General features: G+C 46.8%; 1 protein-coding gene across 1 annotated transcript in view; it reads right to left on the reverse strand.

The window, feature by feature from the left end:
* kcnj6 (potassium inwardly rectifying channel subfamily J member 6) overlaps nt 1-21,867 on the reverse strand; it is a gene marked incomplete at its 3' end in the record, with an annotated part of 66,284 nt that extends 44,417 nt beyond the window's left edge. The window contains exon 1 of the mRNA XM_080529920.1: nt 20,945-21,867. Coding sequence (XP_080386046.1) covers nt 20,945-21,848 — 904 coding nt within the window. The 5' untranslated portion in view covers nt 21,849-21,867. The remainder of the gene's footprint in view (nt 1-20,944) is intronic.
* Nucleotides 21,868-23,362: the final 1,495 nt, after the last annotated feature.

Here is a 23,362-nt window from a genome sequence, read left to right on the forward strand (position 1 = left end):
GGGTTAACGTTACTGTTGCTTTTAGAGTGGTTGTTGTTGGATGACGTTCATCCGGGGGAGGGAGGGTTCTGGGGCTGGGAGCGGAAGAGGAGGGTTTTAGGCGAGAGAGCGGGAGAGTGAGACGAGAGGGTTGAGTGCTGGGTTTGGTTATGATTGAGTGTGATATTGAGAGAGATATAACTTGTAACTGAGAATAAAGCTGGTAATCAAGAACCCTCCGTCTGGTCTGTGACAACGTTACAATATGTTTTGTGTTTCGGTTCGGCGTATGGGTAGTTGTTTTCCTCTCCACTCCACCAGGCTCGGGGCCGAGGGGCTACCCTTTTACCACCCCGAGACCTGGTTGAGGGGCTCACCCGGGCTATATTTCTGGACACCCCTCCAGAAGCCACGTCATCGTCTCGTCATCTAATACCGACAGACCATGCATCCCGTTGGGTGGAGCAATCCAGGATAACATGGTCTGCAGTTTGGTCCTCTGCGCCACACTCGCACGACGCATTTGGGGCCAAGCCCCATCTGTGCATTGATGAGCGGAAACGCCCGACGCCGGTCCGGAGACGATTGAGCCTCACCCAGTATAGCCTTGGCAAGTCCATCTCGAGGGGCTCAGGGCCGGCGACTGGGATGTGGTCGCGGAGTTTGGAGGTGTTTGCCTCCCACTCCGCGCGCCACATATAATCCGCCCATCCTGCCGCACTGATGTTAAGATCTCTGCATTGCTGCCTGAGATCCTGTGCGGCAGGCACAAATGGGTGTCTCGACTTGAGACGCCGGGAGGGCTCCGCTGTTATAGTGACACTCACACACACTCACACTCACACTCACACACACACACACACACACACACACACACACACACACACACACACACACACACACACTCTCACTGTTTGGCTAATCCATGGGAGGGTAGTTCATTTGGAGGTTATTTTATTTGTTTGATTTGTGATTGGTTAAAAGTATGCATGCGGGGAGTGATTGGCTTAGATAGAAATGGGGGCGGGCTTAATGAATGTAATCTGGGTGACAGGGGAAACGGGAGGTCAGTTGTAGAGAGAGATGGGAGTTGGTGAGTTGAGCTCTGAATGATTGCGTGTTTTGTTAAATCTTTTCTGTTAGTTCGTTCACTGTTGATTGTTTACATGTACTAATGTATCAATGTGTTTTGTCAGTTTTACAATCTGTTTAATAGAGGAAGAAGGAAAATCAAATCGAATTGTGTCAAGTCTCATCATTTCACCCGCACTGCCGGAGTAAGCAGAAGATTCACCCATTCAGCTCACTAGAGGAAGAGCTGAACACTCACACATACACACACACACACACACACACACACACACACACACACACACACACACACACACACACACACACACACTATACACTATACACTAGGAAATAACAACTTTGAGACTGGCCTCACAGTGTGAAAAGACTAAATTTCGTTGTATGGAATACCATACTGTATTAATGACAATAAAGACCATTCATTCATTCATTCATCATTAATCCCTGTAAAAAGTTCAAATAATCATGTATATTATATACTGCTTAGATGGAGACCACCCTCATTAAGATCATCAACGACCTCCTCATCGCTCATAGCCCCCCATCAGCATCCTCATCCTCCTGGACCTCTCTGCAGCCTTTGACACTGTCTCCCGCACCATCCTCCTCAACCGCCTATCAACCCTCCTAGGTGTCACCAGCACAGCCCTCTCCTGGTTCCAATCCTACCTCTCCAACAGGGAACAATTTGTATTTGTATTTGTTACCATCAACAGCTCTAGTTCCCCCCCAGCCCCAGTCAATCAAGGCGTGCCTCAAGGCCCTCCTCTTCACCATCTACCATTTTTTCCGGACTATAAGTCGCATGGTTTGGCTGGTCCTGCGACTTATAGTCAGGTGCGACTTATATATCAAAATATATATCATTTCATACTGACTGACATGAACCAAGGAGTAAAAAATCAGCAAAATCAGATCGCATAATAGCAGGGGCGCCTAGCGCACTTCATTAACATATGAACACTCCCACAATGAGTAATATATGCACGGGAGTCTTACGTCTTATGTGTGGGCGCCTAGCGACACCTGCATAATAGCAGTAGCGCGTATGAAGCGCATAATAAGGGTGGCGGTAGGTCTTAACCTGGCGGTGCGTCTTAATTAAGACTTAAGACGGCAAGTTAAGAAGTGCATAATAGGGCCCTCAATGTGTTACGTTAACATACCGGACACCTATTCAGACTGTTGTTCTGTGTGCTATTGTGTAGTTGAATAACTTGCCTAAATGTCTGTTCTTGGTCTTGGATTTTGTGAAATAAATTTCGATATAAATGCGACTTATAGTCCAGTGCGACTTATATGTGTTTTTTCCCTCTTCATGACACTTTTTTTTGGACTGATGTGACTTATACTCCGGAGCGACTTATACTCCCCCCTCAGTCCCTGGTCAACTGGCTGCACCAAATAAAAACCTGGATGTCATTACATTTTCTCAAACTCAACAGTAAGAAAACAAAGCTCATGGTTGTGGCACCCAAGGCGCTGCTCCGGAAGTCAGCTGACTTCAACCTCGAGGTTGACGGATGCTCCATCTCCCCATCTCCCAAAGTCTGCAACCTGGGTGTCATCCTTGACTCCACACTCTCCTTCCAAACCCACATCAAGTCAGTCACCAAATCCCCCTTCTTCCACCTAAGGAACGTTGGCAGACTCCGACCGTCACTCTCTGGGTCTGTTTCCATGCTTTTGTCACCTCGCGTCTGGATTACTGCAATGGTGTACTGTTACCCAACAAAACCCTGGACAGGCTCCAGTATGTCCAAAACCCCGCTGCCATGGTTCTCACTCACATAAAGCCATAGCAGCACATCACCCCCACCCTCATCCACCTCCACTGGCTTCCGGTCACTGGCATCTCCTACAAAATCCTCCTCCTCACCTACAAGTCCCTCCATGCCCAGTACTTATCCGACCTCCTCCGCCCACATGCCTCTACCCCAAACCTGCACTCTTCAGACACCTGCTTGCCACCCACCCATTTATTATTAGAAGTTTTGTTCACATTTACACAATCATCATGTTTACATACACACAATCATCATGTTTACATACACACAATCATCATGTTTACATACACACAACCGTCCTCTCACATTGAAAACATGTTACTTTATAAATACTTAGATTATAGATTTAATAGTGTCCATGGAGGTTTTTGGACTTGTTAACCCCCCTTTCCCCTCCCCTCCTCCTCTCCCCGGTCCCCTCCCCCCTACCCTCCTCCACTCCTGACAGCATCGGTGCTGAATGGGCACAAGAAGATGCACTTTAAGGTCTGTCATCATCCACTCTGTGTGCCTCCCTCTCTCTCCCACTCTGGCTCCTAATCGCCACTCACAAACAATGGTGCTAATCAGAGACAACAAACAGGACAATTACCATGCAGATTGACCCCCCCCCCAGCGCAAACACTCATTATCCAATAAGACAAGATGGCAGCGTGCTGAAGCCTCCAGCCGACACCTCTCAGGTGTGTCGCAAAGTGCACATGTTGAGGTAAGTGCTAGGGAGTCAGGCAGGGGGAATTTCATTGTTTTGTCTGAATGGAACAGGAGTAGGTAGTTATTGTTGTCCAGTCTGCTGTGTTTGAAAGCACAACTCCAGCATAAGCATCAAAGAGCAGAAAAACACAAGGAAAGAGCACAGAGATGATCTTTTGTTTCTGAGTAGGGCAGTCCCACTCATATTTGCCGTTTCATTGGATAGAGTTAGTGAAGATAGACAGGACAGTAAGGACTAGAGGGCCAGATTCTAACCCATGCCGACATGGGCGTGTGTGTACTGTAGTGTACCCGTGGTGCTAGACCTCTGGACCATCCCAGGCCACAGGCCACAGCACCGAGATGATCAACGGTCACTTCTGTGCTGCACTGGATTGATTTATGTCATTTTGTGGCAGCAGGGGACACTTCTTGCTGTCTGGGGCGGCTGTGCCTCAGGAGGTAGAGCCACCGTCTAATGATTGCGAGGTTGGCAGATCGGCTGTTGGAGCCCCGGCTGGGTCACATGTTGAAGTATCCTTGGGCAAGACACTGAACCCCAGAATTGCTCCCAGTGAGTGGGCCGGCGCCTTGCATGGTAGCTTGCCGTCATTGGTGTGTGAATGTGTGAATGAGAGGCTATTGTAAAGCGCTTTGGTATAAGGTGCTATATAATGGCGCTTTTCCATCAGCAGCCCAGGTCGGTTCGCGTCAGGTCGGTTCAGCCCGCTTTAGCCCGCTTTTGATCAGTTCTGGTTTTCCATTATACACAAACCGACCCGGACTAGTAGGAGGAGTAGACGATAGTAGGCGGAGTTACGCGTCAAAAAGCTTCCGGGTGTACACAGCAACAACAGCCGTGATTTCTTTGGAGAGAAAGAGAAAGAGAGAGAGGAAGCTATGTACACATAATAAAGTCATGTTTTTTGAACCCACCACTGCCTTCACTTGTCTGCTTTATGAACTGTAGTATCATCATCGGGAAACGCCGACAAGACGCGAATCTACCGGCATTTGACTCATGAGTGAACGGCGAAAATGGCTGGACGGCACAGCAGCAGCAGCGGGTGAACTCCCGGTTCATCGAGTTTACGGTTAAAAGCATATGAAGTTAGCAAAGGAGTATTGTGTTTATACCACCTCCACAGCCGGTGTTATTCACGGGCAAAGACGGTGCATAATAGCGATTTTTGTGTTGTGCTTGTTGTAAATAAAAGTTCTATGATTCATTGAAATGACATTAAACTAAGATAATACGATGGTCAGCATAATTTTTCGAATCTTTATTAATAAGCTATTACAGAAACTGTAGTGACATTTTCCAAGAGCGAATGTGGTATTTCAAGATGGCGGTTAGTGAAGAAATCTATGGACATGGGATGACGATTTCCATTGACCAATCAACGGTGTGCAGCGTCACACGTCACACGCAGCCTGGCAAAAAGTTCCGGATCTAAAAATGTAGACCCTGGTCTCGAAGGGGAGCTAAAGAAGCGACCCGAACCGAGCTGACGCGACCTGGAACGACAAATGGAAAAGGAAAAAGAAGCAGGCCGAAGCGGGCTGGCCTGCTTTGGCCCTGTAATGGAAAAGCGCCATTAGTCCATTAACCATTTACTTCTTCAAGAGGACTGATAAACTGTACCTGCAAGGCTACACCAGATACGACAGCCCACTGCAGTAGACACAGTCTCACACAGATGAAGTTATGAGTCTGACAAAGTATTTGGCTGCACCAAAAATAACAGAATAACTTTTGCACCATAGTACCATCAACCTCTGATTGTCTGATTGTCTGATTGCTTGTGGGAAATAGCTATTCGACGTCCTCTGGGTTTTTGCTCCAAGGCTACGATACTGTTTCCCCGACGGCAGTAGTTTGAACATTTTCCTATTTGGGTGACTGGGGTCCTTGATAATCCTTACGTCCTTGCTGACACACCGATCACTGTAGATGTTCTGGATGGAGGGTAACACACAGCCACTGTAGATGTCCTGGAGGGTAACACACAGCCACTGTAGATGTCCTGGATGGAGGGTAACACACAGCCACTGTAGATGTCCTGGAGGGTAACACACAGCCACTGTAGATGTCCTGGATGGAGGGTAACACACAGCCACTGTAGATGTCCTGGAGGGTAACACACAGCCACTGTAGATGTCCTGGAGGGTAACACACAGCCACTGATCTTTTCGGCTGTCCGCACTACCCTCTCCAGCGCTTTGTGGTTTTGGGCAGTGCAGTTCTAGGCAATGTTCCAGCCTGTCAGGATGCTCTCTGATGTTCCTCTGAAGAAGGCCCCTAGTATCTTGGGCCCTACACAAAACGTTTTCAGCCTCCTGAGATGAAAGAGGCGGCGTTGCGCTTTTTTCACCACTTGGTGTGTGTTGGTTGGTGTTGGTTGGTGTGTTCATCCCAGGTGAGGTCGTTGGTGATGTGTAATGTCATAATCAAAGATTTGAAATGTAATAATGAAGATTGATTACAACGTCAAGAAGATGATTATTATGTAAGCAAATAACTTCAAATGTATCGGACAGGGTTTTTGTTTCAGCTCCATCATTTTTATGGAAGAGAAAGTACTTTGTTTTGATGATGTGCAACTAAAATCCAAAGCAAAAATATTTAGGATAGCCATGCCTTCATGTAATGGTTGTCTTGTTGCACACGTGCGTTCCATGTTTGCTGAGGAGGAGGACAGTAACGACAGCATCATGTTCACTGCTATGTTCATTGCTATATACAATACAAACTCTCAGCTCAGCCCCTCTGAGGAACCATGACCCATTGATCTGACATCCACTGTATCCAGTCAGACAGCTGTGGGCCAGATCTGGTCTTGTGGTGGCACATATGGCTCAGTGCCGGAAACGGCAAGTAGTATACGGGCCAGACCTGGTCTGTATGTGGGGGGTGGCTAGCCCTGGTCTGTATGTGGGGGGGGCTAGCCCTGGTCTGTATGTGGGGGGGGCTAGCCCTGGTCAGTATGTGGGGGCAGGGCTAGCTCTGGTCTGTATGTGGGGGGGGCTAGCCCTGGTCTGTATGTGGGGGGGGGCTAGCCCTGGTCTGTGTGTGGGGGGGGCTAGCCCTGGTCTGTGTGTGGGGGGGGCTAGCCCTGGTCTGTGTGTGGGGGGGGGCTAGCCCTGGAGAAAGTAGGCCATTTGCTACGGTCCAGCTCTGGTCGGAGGAATGTAGCCCTGATACCTTCCATCATTACTGGGTCACTTATGAGTCTGACAAAGTATTTGGCTGCACCAAAAATAACAGAATAACTTTTGCACCATAGTACCATCAACCTCCCACAGAAGGAGAAGACAGCAGGTAAATGTAAGGCTACCGCCCACATGCAGAACTGATGGGACAGAATATCTAATAATAATCAGATACCCGTTGGTTGATGTGGCCTGCTGTTTAGATAACGCTGGTTGCATAATCACAGTGGGCTTTCCTGCACACTTCGTTTGCTCAGGGAGATACAAGCTTGTACCACCCTTCATCTCTCTCTCCCTCTTTCTCCCTCTCTCTCTCTCACACAACACACACGCACACGCACACGCACACGCACACACACACACACACACACACACACACACACACACACACACACACACACACACACACACACAGTAACTGCAGTTGCCATGGCAACCTCACAAATGGCAACCTCACAAACTACTGCCAATGATGGTACTGTTGCAGAGAGCAAGGCAGATGGGGAGAGAATGATTAGTCCTTACGTTCTCACAACAACATCCTTGTTTATGTTTTCACGTCTAACCAATATGCAGTTGCAGTTTAGACTGTGAACTGATGCAGTAGTATTACCTGCATTGGTTCCCAAGGTAAGGCTATCTGGGAGATCAAAAGCTGGTATTGATTCAGGTTTTAACACTTAATCAGCCATGAGTAAAGAAAAATGTTTCTTTCACTCAATGTTTGCACTCGATCAAATTTCAGGACCCTCCTTTCATGAGTTTTCCTAGATGCGTTCTACCACCCAGTATCGTTATATTTTCAAAATCACATTAGGATAAGCTAGTATAAAGCTACAGTATTTTTCTGTTTTTCTGTGTAGGAAGCAGGCTAATTTACAAGCGGCCAACTAGTGGTCGTTGTGTGTAAATAGCAGCTTGAGCATTGTAATGACTCCCAAGGCGACTCTTTTAGTAGGTAAAAAAGGCACGACTGTTCTAGTGTTAAGCAAAAGGCCAAATGCAGCAAACCAGTAGTCTGCTTCTACCTTCCATCTCTGCAGCCCTTACTTCCACCTCATCACTGCGTCCAGTCTAGCTCCCTGGTCCTCCATACATCTGGCTAGCTCCCTGGTCCTCCATACATCTGGCTATACATCTGGCTAGCTCCCTGGTCCTCCATACATCTGGCTAGCACCATGGTCCTCCATACATCTGGCTAGCTCCATTGTCCTCCATACATCTGGCTAGCTCCCTGGTCCTCCATACATCTGGCTAGCTCCCTGATCCTCCATACATCTGGCTAGCTCCCTGGTCCTCCATACACCTGGCTAGCTCCCTGATCCTCCATACATCTGGCTAGCTCCCTGCTCCTCCATACATCTGGCTAGCTCCCTGGTCCTCCATACATCTGGCTAGCTCCCTGGTCCTCCATACATCTGGCTAGCTCCCTGGTCCTCCATACATCTGGCTAGCTCCATGGTCCTCCATACATCTGGCTAGCTCCATGGTCCTCCATACATCTGGCTAGCTCCCTGGTCCTCCATACATCTGGCTAGCTCCCTGATCCTCCATACATCTGGCTAGCTCCCTGGTCCTCCATACATCTGGCTAGCTCCCTGGTCCTCCATACATCTGGCTAGCTCCCTGGTCCTCCATACATCTGGCTAGCTCCCTGGTCCTTCATACATCTGGCTAGCTCCATGGTCCTCCATACATCTGACTAGCTCCCTGGTCCTCCATACATCTGGCTAGCTCCATGGTCCTCCATACATCTGGCTAGCTCCCTGGTCCTCCATACATCTGGCTAGCTCCATGGTCCTCCATACATCTGGCTAGCTCCCTGATCCTCCATACATCTGGCTAGCTCCCTGGTCCTCCATACATCTGGCTAGCTCCCTGGTCCTTCATACATCTGGCTAGCTCCATGGTCCTCCATACATCTGGCTAGCTCCCTGGTCCTCCATACATCTGGCTAGCTCCCTGGTCCTTCATACATCTGGCTAGCTCCATGGTCCTCCATACATCTGGCTAGCTCCCTGGTCCTCCATACATCTGGCTAGCTCCATGGTCCTCCATACATCTGGCTAGCTCCCTGGTCCTCCATACATCTGGCTAGCTCCATGGTCCTCCATACATCTGGCTAGCTCCCTGGTCCTCCATACATCTGGCTAGCTCCCTGGTCCTCCATACATCTGGCTAGCTCCCTGATCCTCCATACATCTGGCTAGCTCCCTGGTCCTCCATACATCTGGCTAGCTCCCTGGTCCTCCATACATCTGGCTAGCTCCATGGTCCTCCATACATCTGGCTAGCTCCCTGGTCCTCCATACATCTGGCTAGCTCCCTGATCCTCCATACATCTGGCTAGCTCCCTGATCATCCATACATCTGGCTAGCTCCCTGGTCCTCCATACATCTGGCTAGCTCCCTGGTCCTCCATACATCTGGCTAGCTCCCTGGTCCTCCATACATCTGGCTAGCTCCCTGGTCCTCCATACATCTGGCTAGCTCCCTGATCCTCCATACATCTGGCTAGCTCCCTGATCATCCATACATCTGGCTAGCTCCCTGGTCCTCCATTGATTGATTGAAAACTTTATTAGAATGTTTGCAGAAGTAGGTACATGAAAGTACATATTACATACAAGGTCAAACTAAGAGGATAAAAACCCAAGAAAGCCACTGGCTTATTTCAATTGGGGTCCTTGATTTTCAATTCATCGTTACATGTAAGACAGACATAAGAAAAGAACTAGTACTATCTACATGATAATACAGACAAATAACTATTACTATCTACAAGATAAACGTACATCCATCATGGGAAGAACAATACAACAAAACATAAGGTATGTACAGCGGGTAGGACAGGTGGGGACATACACCACAGGTGGGGGCGGGGGACAAAACACAAAGTATGTACAGTGGGTAGTTCAGTTCTTTTAATCTGATTTTTGTTTTAGAGGGTCCAGTTACGGATTGCAGCCTCCTGTAAATGTTTTTTGAGAGTGGTTTTGAAGGTGGGCAGTGTTTTGCACTCCTTTAAGATTATAGGAAGGGCGTTCCACATCTTTACTGCATAGTTTGCAAACGAGTTTAAACCCTTGTTTGTGGTGCAACGCGGTTGAACGTGGTTCGTGGAGCTTCCTCTGGTGTTGTAAGTGTGGACGTTGTTCACTTTTTGGAAGTATGTTGACAGGTACTTGGGTGTCTTTGTGGTGTAGCGTATCTTGAAGACTAGGCCCAGTGCAAGCTGCTGCACTCTGTCAACTACTCGTAGCCAATCAAGGCTCAAAAAATGAGCAGCGGTTAGATGTGTCCTAGGGTTGAGGCCTAGCAGAAGCCTAACCAGTTTATTTTGGGCTGTCTGGAGTCTTGTTTTATGGGCCTTTGTGGTTCTATAGTACCATGATGTTACGGCATAGTCGAAGTGACATTGAATGAGAGCTCCTGATAGGGTCCTCAGTGTGTTTTTACTGACAAGTGAGGATATCCTGTACAATAATCTAGTTTTCTGGTTCACTTTTTTGATTACTTTTGCTGCCATTTTATCTCCGGAAAGATTTGCCGCTAAGATGGAGCCCAGGTATGTAATATCCTCTTTTCTTGTGATATTAATGTTACCCACTTTTATTTTAAAATGTTCAGCCTTTCTGAGTTTAGATGGGGATCCGTATAGGATGGTTTCAGTTTTACCTAGGTGTATTGATAGTTTATTGTCAGCTAGCCAGATGCAGATTCTACTCAGTTCAGTGCTTAGCGCTTTTTCCACCTGCAATATGTCCCTGTCAGAGACCAGCAGAGCCGAGTCATCCGCGAACAGGAACAAATTGCAATTACATGCTGATGACATGTCATTCACATATATTAGGAACAGTAAAGGTCCCAATATGCTTCCTTGTGGAACGCCGCAGGTCACTGGGAGGGGGGGGGACAGTGTTCCGTTCACACTAACCACCTGTTCCCTCCCCTCTAAGTAGGATTGCATCCAGCTCACCGATGTTCTATCGAACCCAATTGCTTTCAGTTTATCTAACAATATGTGGTGATCTACTGTGTCGAAGGCCTTCTGGAGGTCCAGCATGACCATGCCGCAGTACTTGCCCGAGTCCACCTCATGGTTGATGTGGTCGTTCAAATAGAGAAGGCATGTGTCAGTGGAATGGGATGTTCTGAATCCTGATTGAAATTCATACATCAGCTTTTTTTCGGTAAGGTACCTATCGACCTGTTCATAAACTATTTTTTCCATAAGTTTCGAGATGGAATTAAGAATAGAAACAGGTCGGTAGTTGCCTGGGTCTAATTTGCTTCCTTTTTTATACAGTGGGGTTACCCTTGCTATTTTAAAGTCAAGGGGGACGTGTCCCTGTTTGATGGAGAGGTTTATTATGTGGGTGATGATTGGGGTAATGGAGGCAGCTGAGTCTTTTAGAAATCTGGCTGGAATATTGTCATGGCCCGTGGCCTTTTCTGAGTGTAGAGCGCCTAGCTTTATAAACACCTTATCGTTTGACACCATGGAGAGTTTAAAATCATCATTGCGTACACCCAGTTTATTGTAGAACGCACGGATGTGCTCTACACCATAACGCCCTGAGTGGGGTGGTAGATTGTTAACTAATTTAGTGGCTATGGTTGTAAAGAAAGTGTTTAAGCACTTAGCCACATCCAGCTTGTCTGTAAGGAGAGAATCACCAGATTTTATGCTGATGTTTGTAGACCTGGTTTTGAGTTTTTGACTGCAACCTAGTTGGCTATTAAGTAGCTTCCAAAGGTCACGTGGTTTGTTTAAGTTTTCTTCGATTTTGTTATCGAGGTATTCTTTCTTAGCAGATTTGGTCATGGTAATTACCTGATTGCATAGTTTGTTGCATTGTTTTTTAATTTTCTCAAAGTGGGTTTTGTGATCTTCGTTTAAGTGTTTCACTAATTTTGATTTGCATTTTTGAACTTCAGAGCATTTTAGGTCTCTGACTTTCATAGCATTTAGAATGTCCGAATTCATCCATGGTTCCGATCGGGTTTTAACCCTGGTGGTTCTCATGGGGGCTATACTGTCAATAATATTTAGGAATTTGGTTTTGAAACCTAGCCATGCCTCTTCAACCTGTGTGCATTTTTCTTCATCTAACCAGTCTTGATTCTCCAGTTTATGGTTTAAGGCCTCACTAGAATAGGATTTAAGGGATCTAGTGGTTACAGTTTTATGACCGCCAGCCTTGGGTTTATGTTTTTTACGAGTGCAAAAGATCATGTAATGATCACTTAGCCCACATACAATAACCCCACTCTTGGAGATTTTGGACTCATCCGATGTTAGAATGAGATCTATGGTGGTTTGAGTAGAAATACACACCCTAGTGGGTTTGGTAATTTGTTGACGGAGACTGTGTAATTCAGAAAACCTAGTGAAGGATTTGAAAACGGATGCTTCATTTCTGAGCATGTCCGTGTTCAAATCTCCAATAAGAATCTTTTCCACACAGTCAACGTCATCCAAGCACCCCTCAAGAATATCATAGAAATCACTCTGATCGGGAGGTCTGTAGATAGTACCAACCAGCACCGGTTTTGCTTTGTTAAAGATAATTTCAACCCAAACAGATTCTAATTTGTCATGATTCAGGTCATCACGGGTGTTAAAGATAATATCGTTGTGAATGTACATGCAGACACCACCCCCATACCTGTTTCTGTCGTTTCTGATGACTGTGTAGTTAACTATTTCAATCTCTGGGTCTTTGATGGATTCATCAAACTTGGTCTCAGAGAAGCTAAAAATATGAACCTTGCTGTCATGGAACATTTCTCTGATTTGGTCCAGTTTAGGCACAAGACTGTTCACATTAAGGTGAACAATATGCAGGCCCTTGCTGCTGTGTCCAAATAGAGAGTTTATGTCCTTGACTTGGAAATAGTCACCACCATTCTGGTCATCGTCACGTTGAGGATTGGGGGATGGGGGGGGGCGCCCATTGTTCAACGGTTTCGTTGTAGAGTCTCCGGGTGGAGAAGGGGGGGGTCGTCGTCGGGTGGGGGAGGGAGGGGGGAGGGGGGGGTTCGTCACCGGGTGGGGGAGGCCTCTGTGTTCCCTGGATAGCTGGTGGAAGTTAGGTCTGGCTAGCTCCCTGGTCCTCCATACATCTGGCTAGCTCGCCGGTACTTTCCGCTCCTGCATCTTTCTTGAGTACATCCCAAAAATAGCAGCTATAACAGCTGTATATACAATAGCGTCAGAGCGCCAATAACAGAATAGGTGATAGCAGCAGAGTCTGCATATCAACATTCTTAATGTAAACAAAATACTTGTGCAAAGAAGGTGTGCAGGTTGCAGTTACTGTCATACAGTGTGCAATATGGTGCAAGTGGAGTGGTCTAGAGTTCAGGTAGATAGTGGCCAAGTAGTCAAGTTTTCATAATGTATTGTTAGTGCAGTGGGGGGTTGCCATGTGCCAGTGTGTTTCCCTAGGAGTCTGATTGCTTGTGGGAAATAGCTATTCGACATCCTCTGGGTTTTTGCTCCAAGGCTACGATACTGTTTCCCCGACGGCAGTAGTTTGAACATTTTCCTATTTGGGTGACTGGGGTCCTTGATAATCCTTAGGTCCTTGCTGACACACCGATCACTGTAGATGTTCTGGATGGAGGGTAACACACAGCCACTGTAGATGTCCTGGAGGGTAACACACAGCCACTGTAGATGTCCTGGAGGGTAACACACAGCCACTGTAGATGTCCTGGATGGAGGGTAACACACAGCCACTGTAGATGTCCTGGAGGGTAACACACAGCCACTGTAGATGTCCTGGAGGGTAACACACAGCCACTGTAGATGTCCTGGAGGGTAACACACAGCCACTGTAGATGTCCTGGAGGGTAACACACAGCCACTGTAGATGTCCTGGAGGGTAACACACAGCCACTGTAGATGTCCTGGAGGGTAACACACAGCCACTGTAGATGTCCTGGAGGGTAACACACAGCCACTGTAGATGTCCTGGATGGAGGGTAACACACAGCCACTGTAGATGTCCTGGAGGGTAACACACAGCCACTGATCTTTTCGGCTGTCCGCACTACCCTCTCCAGCGCTTTGTGGTTTTGGGCAGTGCAGTTCTAGGCAATGTTCCAGCCTGTCAGGATGCTCTCTGATGTTCCTCTGAAGAAGGCCGTGAGTATCTTGGGCCCTACACAAAACTTTTTCAGCCTCCTGAGATGAAAGAGGCGGCGTTGCGCTTTTTTCACCACTTGGTGTGTGTTGGTTGGTGTTGGTTGGTGTGTTCATCCCAGGTGAGGTCGTTGGTGATGTGTAATGTCATAATCAAAGATTTGAAATGTAATAATGAAGATTGATTACAACGTCAAGAAGATGATTATTATGTAAGCAAATAACTTCAAATGTATCGGACAGGGTTTTTGTTTCAGCTCCATCATTTTTATGGAAGAGAAAGTACTTTGTTTTGATGATGTGCAACTAAAATCCAAAGCAAAAATATTTAGGATAGCCATGCCTTCATGCAATGGTTGTCTTGTTGCACACGTGCGTTCCATGTTTGCTGAGGAGGAGGACAGTAACGACAGCATCATGTTCACTGCTATGTCAGTATACAATACAAACTCTCAGCTCAGCCCCTCTGAGGAACCATGACCCATTGATCTGACATCCACTGTATCCAGTCAGACAGCTGTGGGCCAGATCTGGTCTTGTGGTGGCACATATGGCTCAGTGCCGGAAACGGCAAGTAGTATACGGGCCAGACCTGGTCTGTATGTGGGGGGGGGGGCTAGCCCTGGTCTGTATGTGGGGGGGGCTAGCCCTGGTCTGTATGTGGGGGGGGGGCTAGCCCTGGTCAGTATGTGGGGGCAGGGCTAGCTCTGGTCTGTATGTGGGGGGGGCTAGCCCTGGTCTGTATGTGGGGGGGGGGCTAGCCCTGGTCTGTGTGTGGGGGGGGCTAGCCCTGGTCTGTGTGTGGGGGGGGCTAGCCCTGGTCTGTGTGTGGGCTAGCCCTGGAGAAAGTAGGCCATTTGCTACGGTCCAGCTCTGGTTGGAGGAATGTAGCCCTGATACCTTCTATCATTACTGGGTCACTTTTAGTCTAAATGTGAGGGACCAGTACTGGATGACAGTTGAAGCTTTGTGTCACCTCTGGTACTGTATGTGGTGTATGGCTCTGATAAGGCGCTTTTCTGGCTAGCTCCCTGGTCCTCCATACATCTGGCTAGCTCCCTGATCCTCCATACATCTGGCTAGCTCCCTGGTCTCCCATACATCTGGCTAGCTCCCTGGTCCTCCATACATCTGGCTAGCTCCCTGGTCCTCCATACATCTGGCTAGCTCCCTGGTCCTCCATACATCTGGCTAGCTCCCTGGTCTCCCATACATCTCATCCATAAGGCGCTTTTCGACAGTGGTGCCAGTGTGTGCCAAGGCTTGCTATAGCTATAGACTTGCTATAGCTACAGCTATAGAGCCCAGAGCCTAGTGCCAGCATTACTCTGCTGACAGGGGATTGTTCACTGCTATAACACATCATTATGTCATGCATGAACATAGATTATGCCACCTATGGTGCATGCTGTGGTAATCTCTCACAGACTGACTGAGACAGATGATGTTTATTGAACCAAAAATAGTTGAACAACCACTGCCTAATTTATACAGTGTGTTCACCGGCTACCCTCAGATTTAGTACCGTACTTGATCATCAGCGTATACCATCAGACTTCCACTGCCTCTTCAGTAAGGTGGATTATATTGTCACTTACAGCCAGACAGTTTCCACCATTGTAATGAATTGTCGACATACAGCAGATCTGATTTGCAAAGCAAATGAGGCTACGTCTGACTAGACGGCACATTTGACGGTTTTGTGTACTTTCTCTTTTTATTACTGTGCACAAGAGATACTATACAATACATTACGTTATGTATTCAAATAAGACTCACTAGTGACCTTGCCAAATCAGATGGGTGTCAGGGTGAAGTAGTTATTCCTTCAAAGCCAAAGTCAGCTGACCACAATATCCAGCCTCTCAGAAAGCAGGTCACAAACAATAAAGTGCAGTCCATTAAGTGTAAGATGATAGCACCAGACCCCATCAGCCACTCCCTCCTAACACCACGGCTCTTCAACAAGGAAGGCCGACCTATTTATTAACAGCTGTTGAAGACCAGCCATTGAGAGATTAGAATGATCAGGCAATTTCCTTTTCCATGTCTAAATGATTCCCTTTCCTAATTTCCTGGGAAACCTTTTGTTGGAGATGCCTCCAAGCATGAAGGGAGGAACATGCTCTCTGTAGGAAGGTTGTAAAAAAAGATAATACACATTTTACACCCCGTACAATTACATTAGTATTTTTATTGCCGTTCTATCATCGAAGTGCTGATATGCTTCAAACCAACCGTGGCTGAATCTAATTGAAAATGACAATTGAAAAAATAACAGAGTCATCGACGCAGCTTTTTTTTCCAGCTTTTTAAAACAGCAGCTTCTCTCGTCTGAGCTGGGTCGTCTCATTGACATGGCTGATATCAGCCACAACGAGTCAGGAGGACACTGAAAGAAAGAGAAGGAGAAAAAAATATTCCCTTTTTTTCGCAGGATGTTCCCTCTGTTACACAAAACAACAGCGTCTGCAATGATTTCTCAGAACAAGCTCAAGGCTACCCAGACAAACTATCACAGCACCCTGTGTGATGAGAAATAGAGGTTTGCAGTCAGACCTTCCCTGGAAGTAAGAAAACCAACTGACTGGGAGTAAAACAACCTGGTTTAAAGACAAACAACCACACTTCCTGCTTGGCATAATAATACTAATGTGCAACAAACAGACTGCAGTCCTATCCATTGTGTTTGTGCAGTCGACACAAGCGGAGTCATTTTCCACACAGTCTGGTTGGACACCCACGCCTAGGTGTCTGGGACCTGCTTTTCAACGATCCATCTGCAGAGCTCTTGGTTCAGTAAACATCCCCCTGCAGGTTCGCTGTTAGAACGTGGCGTTTGTGCTCACAGTGTCTGGCGAGCTGACAAATTGAATTGTGTCTTTCCCTCCTTAGTGGGCGTGTGAGGCGCGGTGCGTTGTGGACCTGTGGCAGAGCCTCTGTGCCTGGTATAGAATGACTCACTCACATCAGTGTTAGATCACTAACTCAACATGAACATTCACAGGCAGAGCCAGGTGTGGAGACCTGCTTCTCACCCCATCATCAAGTCATTTAGCTGCTTTTCTGTCACCTCTGAAAAGACAAAGTCACTCAGCCTTAATGAATCTGCACTGTTGCTCCCCTTGAAACAGTGTTCTAATTGATGACATTGCATGTCTGTGTCAGTCCTCTATCTGACAAAGGTGTTTTGCTTGAAGTTATCCCAGACGGTTTTGTTTGTTTTTTCTGAGAGAGACTTGGCTCAGCACCCAAGGAGACAGACACAATGTAAACATAACCTTCAGAGAAAAAATCTTTTGTATTCCTTACCACCAACTGAACATAACTGCCAGCTGGCAACATCACAAAGCAGTAATCTGGTACTGTCAGTAATTAGTCTGGAGTTCTGGAGAGGGCAGTCAGTGCACTTTTCTCTTCCTCTGCTATACTCTCCTTCACCTCTCCTCTCATTCCTTCCTCTCTCCATCCTCCTCCTCCTCTTCTCATCCACATTTTCCTTACTCCTCACATCCATATCCTTTTTGCATGCTTTCTATCTCCTCCTCTCATCCTTCTCTCCCCCATTCCAATTGTTTTCCCCCATTTTTTCCCCATTCCTCTCCCCCATTTCTCTTCATTCCTCCCTCTCTCCTTCCTCTCCCTTCTCTTCCTTACCTGTTCCTGGAGCTTGTCTGTGTTTCGAGGATTCCCACGAGTCAACGGAACGAGTCAACATCACAAAACAGTCCTCTGGTATTGTAGACAATTAGTCTGAAATTAGTCTGGGGCGGCTGTGGCTCAAGAGGGAGAGCCGGCGTCTAATGATTGCAAGGTCCGCAGATTGGCGGTTCGAACCCCGGCTGGCCACATGTCGAGGTGTCCGTGGGCAAGACACTGAACCCCAAATTGCTCCCAATGAGTGGCTTGCGCCTTGCATGGTAGCTTGCCGGCATTGGTGTGTCAATGTGTGTGTGAATGGGTAAATGAGAGGCCATTGTAAAGCGCTTTTTAAACTCTGGAGAGGGCAGTCAGTGAGGTTGATTCCAGCAAAAGAAGGAGACACAGAGAGAGAGAGCCAGGCAAAATTGAATGCAGCAGAAACTAACAAAACAACAAACAAGAATGACAACAATTGATTCATATCGAATGGATATACAGAGCCTACTGTAGTGACCCCCACAAAGTACCGGGTGTATTGGCAACATAACCGCTCACTGTGTTGATTATTCTTTAGTAGATGCGCCCGTTGAGGCTAAACTGCTCCCTGTCGTCGGTGTCTGTTTCTACCTTGTTGTGCTTATTATACCTGGGGGCTCATTTATAAAAAAGTACTTGAACGTCATCTTTGACTTGCACGTAAGCACATTATTCTAAATGGACATAAGCATTATTTATAAAACGGGCTGCACTTGTTTAAAATTGCGTACGTGCTTCCTTCTATAAATACCAACGCAGGTAAAATGAATGCAGGTGAATGAGGTTTGTATTAACGCCCTGTGATAGCGGCTCAATTATATCGGCTGAATTAAGCCAAGTGCTATAATATAGGGTAGGCGTTCGTCTGGAAGCTGGAGAGGGCAGAGAAGGGTGGCTTCTCGGTAAGTTGCGTTTGTAACGTTTGATCATGACAACTAACCAGGCAAATGCTTATACTCAGTACTCAAGTTGTAAAAGAAAATCAGGGGAGGTGGTGGATTTGATAATGAGGAAAATTTTAGCATCCCCTCAGCGTCAGTGACTTCAGTGTCAGTAACTTAGTAAAAATGTCATTGCATGTGTACGTGCCCACTCGCACCTTGAAATAGCAGTAATACCACGTTCATTGATAAAATGACATAAGGTAGGCCTATGGAAAGGGGGGATAGCAGTTTTAGAAGGGGGATGATTTTGACAGTTTTTATTTCAGGGGGGATGCCATCCCCCCTCATCCCCTCAACTCATCCCCTCAACTCGAGTGCTGCTTATACTGTAATAATATAATGGTCTTATTCTTATCAGGTGACATTGAAAACATGGCTGCGAACTCCCTTTGCGAACTCCCAGACACCGGAGAAAATCCAGTATAATTTAGCGAGTGGCCGGGCAAGGTCTGTTGTGGAACGCACTATAGGTAGGTTGAAGGGGAGATAGACAGCTCCGGAGGGATATAAAGAAAGACTGAAATACAATCATAAACATCAGTTCCCTTTAAATCTTGAATTAAACTCATTTTCTCGGCTGATAACAACATCGTTAATTTTATTACGAGCCTTCGCATGAATTACAGTAGGCAGTGCGGCTCATATGCCTGTAATAAGTCCGCATAACCAGTAGGTAATGTGCGTACGCAAGGTCAATACCCGACGTAGAGCTACGATCGTTTCCACGGTCAAATTGACTCACGTTGAAATTGTATAAATCACTACGTTGACGTGGTTTTCTACGTACGACACGGGTAAGACCAAATTTGATCCAAAGTACTTTCTATAAATGAGGCCCCTGGTCCTACGTGGTGGTCACCACAGTAGGCCTACCAGACAATGAAATGCAGTTTAGCATCTAGCCAGAAGTGCAAACAGTGATATAGATAAGTGATATAGTGCAAAGTGTAGACAAAATAGGATATATACAGTTATGAAATGACAAATGCAGTATGATAAGTACAGTAGACAGTACAAGTGAAGTAGTACAGTAGAAGTACAAGAGATGGATAACAATAACCTTTGTACAGTTATGGTATGATATGTACAGTATGCTGTATACGGAACAAGGGCGATGGGTATAGTTCATATGTAGATGTATAATTAGAGACTAATATGAACAAATTAGGTATAAGCAAAATATGGTATGTGCAAAGATAAGTATGTGCAAACAGCAGATAAATTGAGTGGCCACAGTGACTGGGTGGGGGGGGGGAGTACACAGGTACTGGGAATCAGTCACTCATGTTGGCGGGGGGGAGGGGGGGATTGTTCATCAGAGTGACAGCTGTGTGGAAGAAGCTATTCTGGAGCCTGCTGTTACGGGACCTGGGGATACTGTACTTCTTCAGTATTTTGGATGGTAGGGGATCAAACAGACCATGGCTCGGGTGCGAGGTGTCCTTAATGATGCTTACCGCCCTCCGCCGACACCAATCTGCCTGGAGGACTCGATGGTAGGCCGTTTGGTGCCGAGGCAGGGCCTTCCAGTCGAACACAGAGCAGTTGCCATATCACACTGTGGTGCAGTTAGTTAGGATGCTCTCGATGTAGGACTGGTAGTTGGTCAGAATCCTGGGAGACAGGAAGTAGAGGCACTGCTGCACTGCTGTGCCTGTCTGACCAAGGAAGAGGAGTTGTGGCTCCAAGAAAGGGCCTCAGAGATGTGGACACCGAGGAATTTGAAGCTAGGGACCTGCTGCACCTCCATGTCATTGATGTAGATGGGAGTGTTTACACAATGTGTGTGTGTGTGTGTGTGTGTGAGTGTTCTTGTTTTTGTTTTGTTTTGTTTTCTTACGAAACATCTGTTCTACCATCCGTAGTCTTGTCTTACCAGACTTTAACCATAATAGGTAAACCTCAGACACGACAGGAGTGGCTATAGTGAGACTCAGCCCTCGTTAAGCTGAGTGCACACCTGACTGACCTGTTCCTCCTCGTTTTATTCTACACCGAAGACCGTGGACTGCTGCTTATGTAATCAGGCGAAAAAATGTCTGCCGTGTTTGCAATGGCTCATGTGGTTACACAACCAGGGATGCACCTGCCTTTTCCTATTGGTAATGTAATCTGATTTTATTTGCATCTCCCCCACAATAAGCCTATTGTGCAGCGGATCACCTTAACAAAGGCCTCTCTGTGTGCCAACAGCATGGTGTACATAAAGACTGAATCTACATTAATTGAGTTATATCTCCTCCTCTGTTTTCTCTCATGCCTTTCAACGTCTCCCTCTCAAACATCAGTGAAAAACCAGGTAAGGAGACGGAGAGAGAGAGAGAAAGGATAAGCACACACAGACCTTGTTGCGATAAGAGATACACATTGAAAACCCCATTTCCCCCACCATGCTAGCTGCTTACCTGTAGCCTCCACCATGCCTTCCAGAATGACCACAATCTCCAGATCCTCTTTGGCCAGATGGGCCTGGGAGATGTCCCAGAAGGGGCTGTTCTGGTTAATCTCATGACAAATGATGAGTGGAGACACCAGGAACAGTCTGTCGTCCCCCGTGTCATAACCTACGTTCATGTCCGTCTGGTTGAGGGGGATGAACTCCCCTTCCTTGGTTTGCTTGGACTTGATCAGCTTGGCCCTGATGGAAGCCTCCACGATGTGGGAGTTCCGGAGGTCTCCGACCCTGAACATCAGGCACAGCCGGCCGTCCCTCATGGAGATGACGGCACTGGTGGAGAACACCAAAGTCTCCGCGCGCTTCTTGGGCTGCGAGATCTTGACGAACATGCAGCCCACCATGAAGGCGTTAACAATGGAGCCCAGCACTGACTGAATCAACAGCAGGAGTATCCCCTCCGGGCATTGGTCCGTGATCACCCTGTAGCCGTACCCGATCGTGGTCTCTGTCTCTATGGAGAATAGAAAAGCAGACACGAACCCGTGGAGGTTATTGACGCAGGGAACCCACGTATTGTCCCCTATATGGTCCAGGTCGCCTCGGACATAAGCGATCAGCCACCACGCGAAGCCGAACAAGAGCCAGGTGACGGTGTATACCAGGACGAAGATGAAGAGGTTGAACCTCCACTTGAGGTCCACCAGCGTGGTGAAGATGTCTGTCAGGTAGCGGTAGGTCTCCCGGACATTGCCATGGTGCACGTTGCACTTGCCGTCTTTACGGACGTACCTCTGAACCTTCCTTTTGGCCCTGTCCTTGTCCACCAGCTGTTTGGGCGGGTCCTCACGGACCTGCTTGGGCAGTTTCTTGGGCTGTCGGAAGGTGACCGGGCTCTCCACATCCTGCTCCATTGGGGCTTCTAGATGGAGTCAAGCCTACAAGGAGACATAACACAAACAAATAGGGCAGTTGAGACTGAGACACAATCGCGACTACCTCATGCTCTATAATATGTAATTTATTTGACGCTTTTATCCAAAGCGTCTTACATTGCAGTGAATGCATGCATTAATTTTTCAGTATATATGGTCCCAGCGGGGGCTATATAATCAGCATTCCATCCCACAATGCCTCATTCCAGTTGCTGGAGACCATCACACAGATAGCAGGACGTCACTATAGTTTTAATCTCAGAACCCAGTATTCAGATCTTGTGATTCTCGATTGAGGCTCATGGGGCATAGGAAGTGGGTCTCCTAAAGTCATTGCTGTACCCCTCAGGTTCAACCCCACATGGTTGTTAGTTGTCAGACTGACTAAGTGAGACTATAGATTAGCCTAGTTAATCTAATAACAGTTTACTTGAAAATGCATTACTATGTAATCATGATGGACCTTGTAATTCCTGTAGCATATGTCAGGGTCAGAGGGTTAATATGCTGGCTCTAGAGTGCTATTTTCTATGCCATCCATATTGCATGATATTTATAGCATTTCAATCAATTTAGCATTGAACAAGGTCATAACAGCAGCTTGTGATGTTGCCAACATTAAGAGCCGCTTCAATTCACAACATTTTTGGTCATGCTTCATCTTTGTCGGGTAGGCAGAGAGTGTTATAAGGAACTTCTCAGCAGCAAAAAAATGTAGATGGTGGTGGTAAAGTCACAGTCTGAAAAGAGCGAGACCCCTGCTCAACACACCCCTGACATCCCCATCATCCTAAATCCCTCCACCAGAGGTTTGTTGAGGTCTTAAGCTGACGTTCCAGTTAAACCATAACCACAACTAACGCAGTGTGCTTCTGGAATCCTCTAGATTAGACAGCTGTCAGAATCCATTGTGTCTTTGAGGGAACTGCCAAGCAGCAGAGTACTGTACAGTGATGCTCACCCACCACTACATTCTATTTAGTTGACTACTCAGAAGTGAGAGTTCAAGGTGAGTTTTGTCCTTTTCTCCTCATGTACAATGAACTGTAATCAAGGATTGTATTGTGATTGGTAGATGATGGAGCTGTCCTCAATGTTGGTCTGAATAATTTGTGACAGATATACACTCACTGTATAAACACTTTATTAGGAACACTGTACTAATACTGGGTAGGGCCTCCGTTTTCTCTCAAAACAGCCTCAATTGTTTGTGGCATTGATTCCACAAGATGTTGGGAACATTCCATTGAGATTCTGGTCCATGATGACATGATTGCATCACTCAATTCCTGCAGATTTTTCAAGTCCAATTTCAAGATGTGAATCTCCCGCTCTACAACATCCCAAAGGTGTTCTATTGGATTCAGATCTGGTAACTGGGAAGGCCACTGAAGAACACTGAACTCATTGTCATGTTCTTGAAGCCAGTTTGAGATGACTTTTGCTTCGTGACAAGGTGCATTATCATGCTGGAAGCAACCATTAGAAGATGG

This window comes from Nansenia antarctica (genome assembly GCF_963989245.1).
Source record: "Nansenia antarctica genome assembly, chromosome: 4".
Lineage (NCBI taxonomy): Eukaryota > Metazoa > Chordata > Actinopteri > Argentiniformes > Microstomatidae > Nansenia > Nansenia antarctica.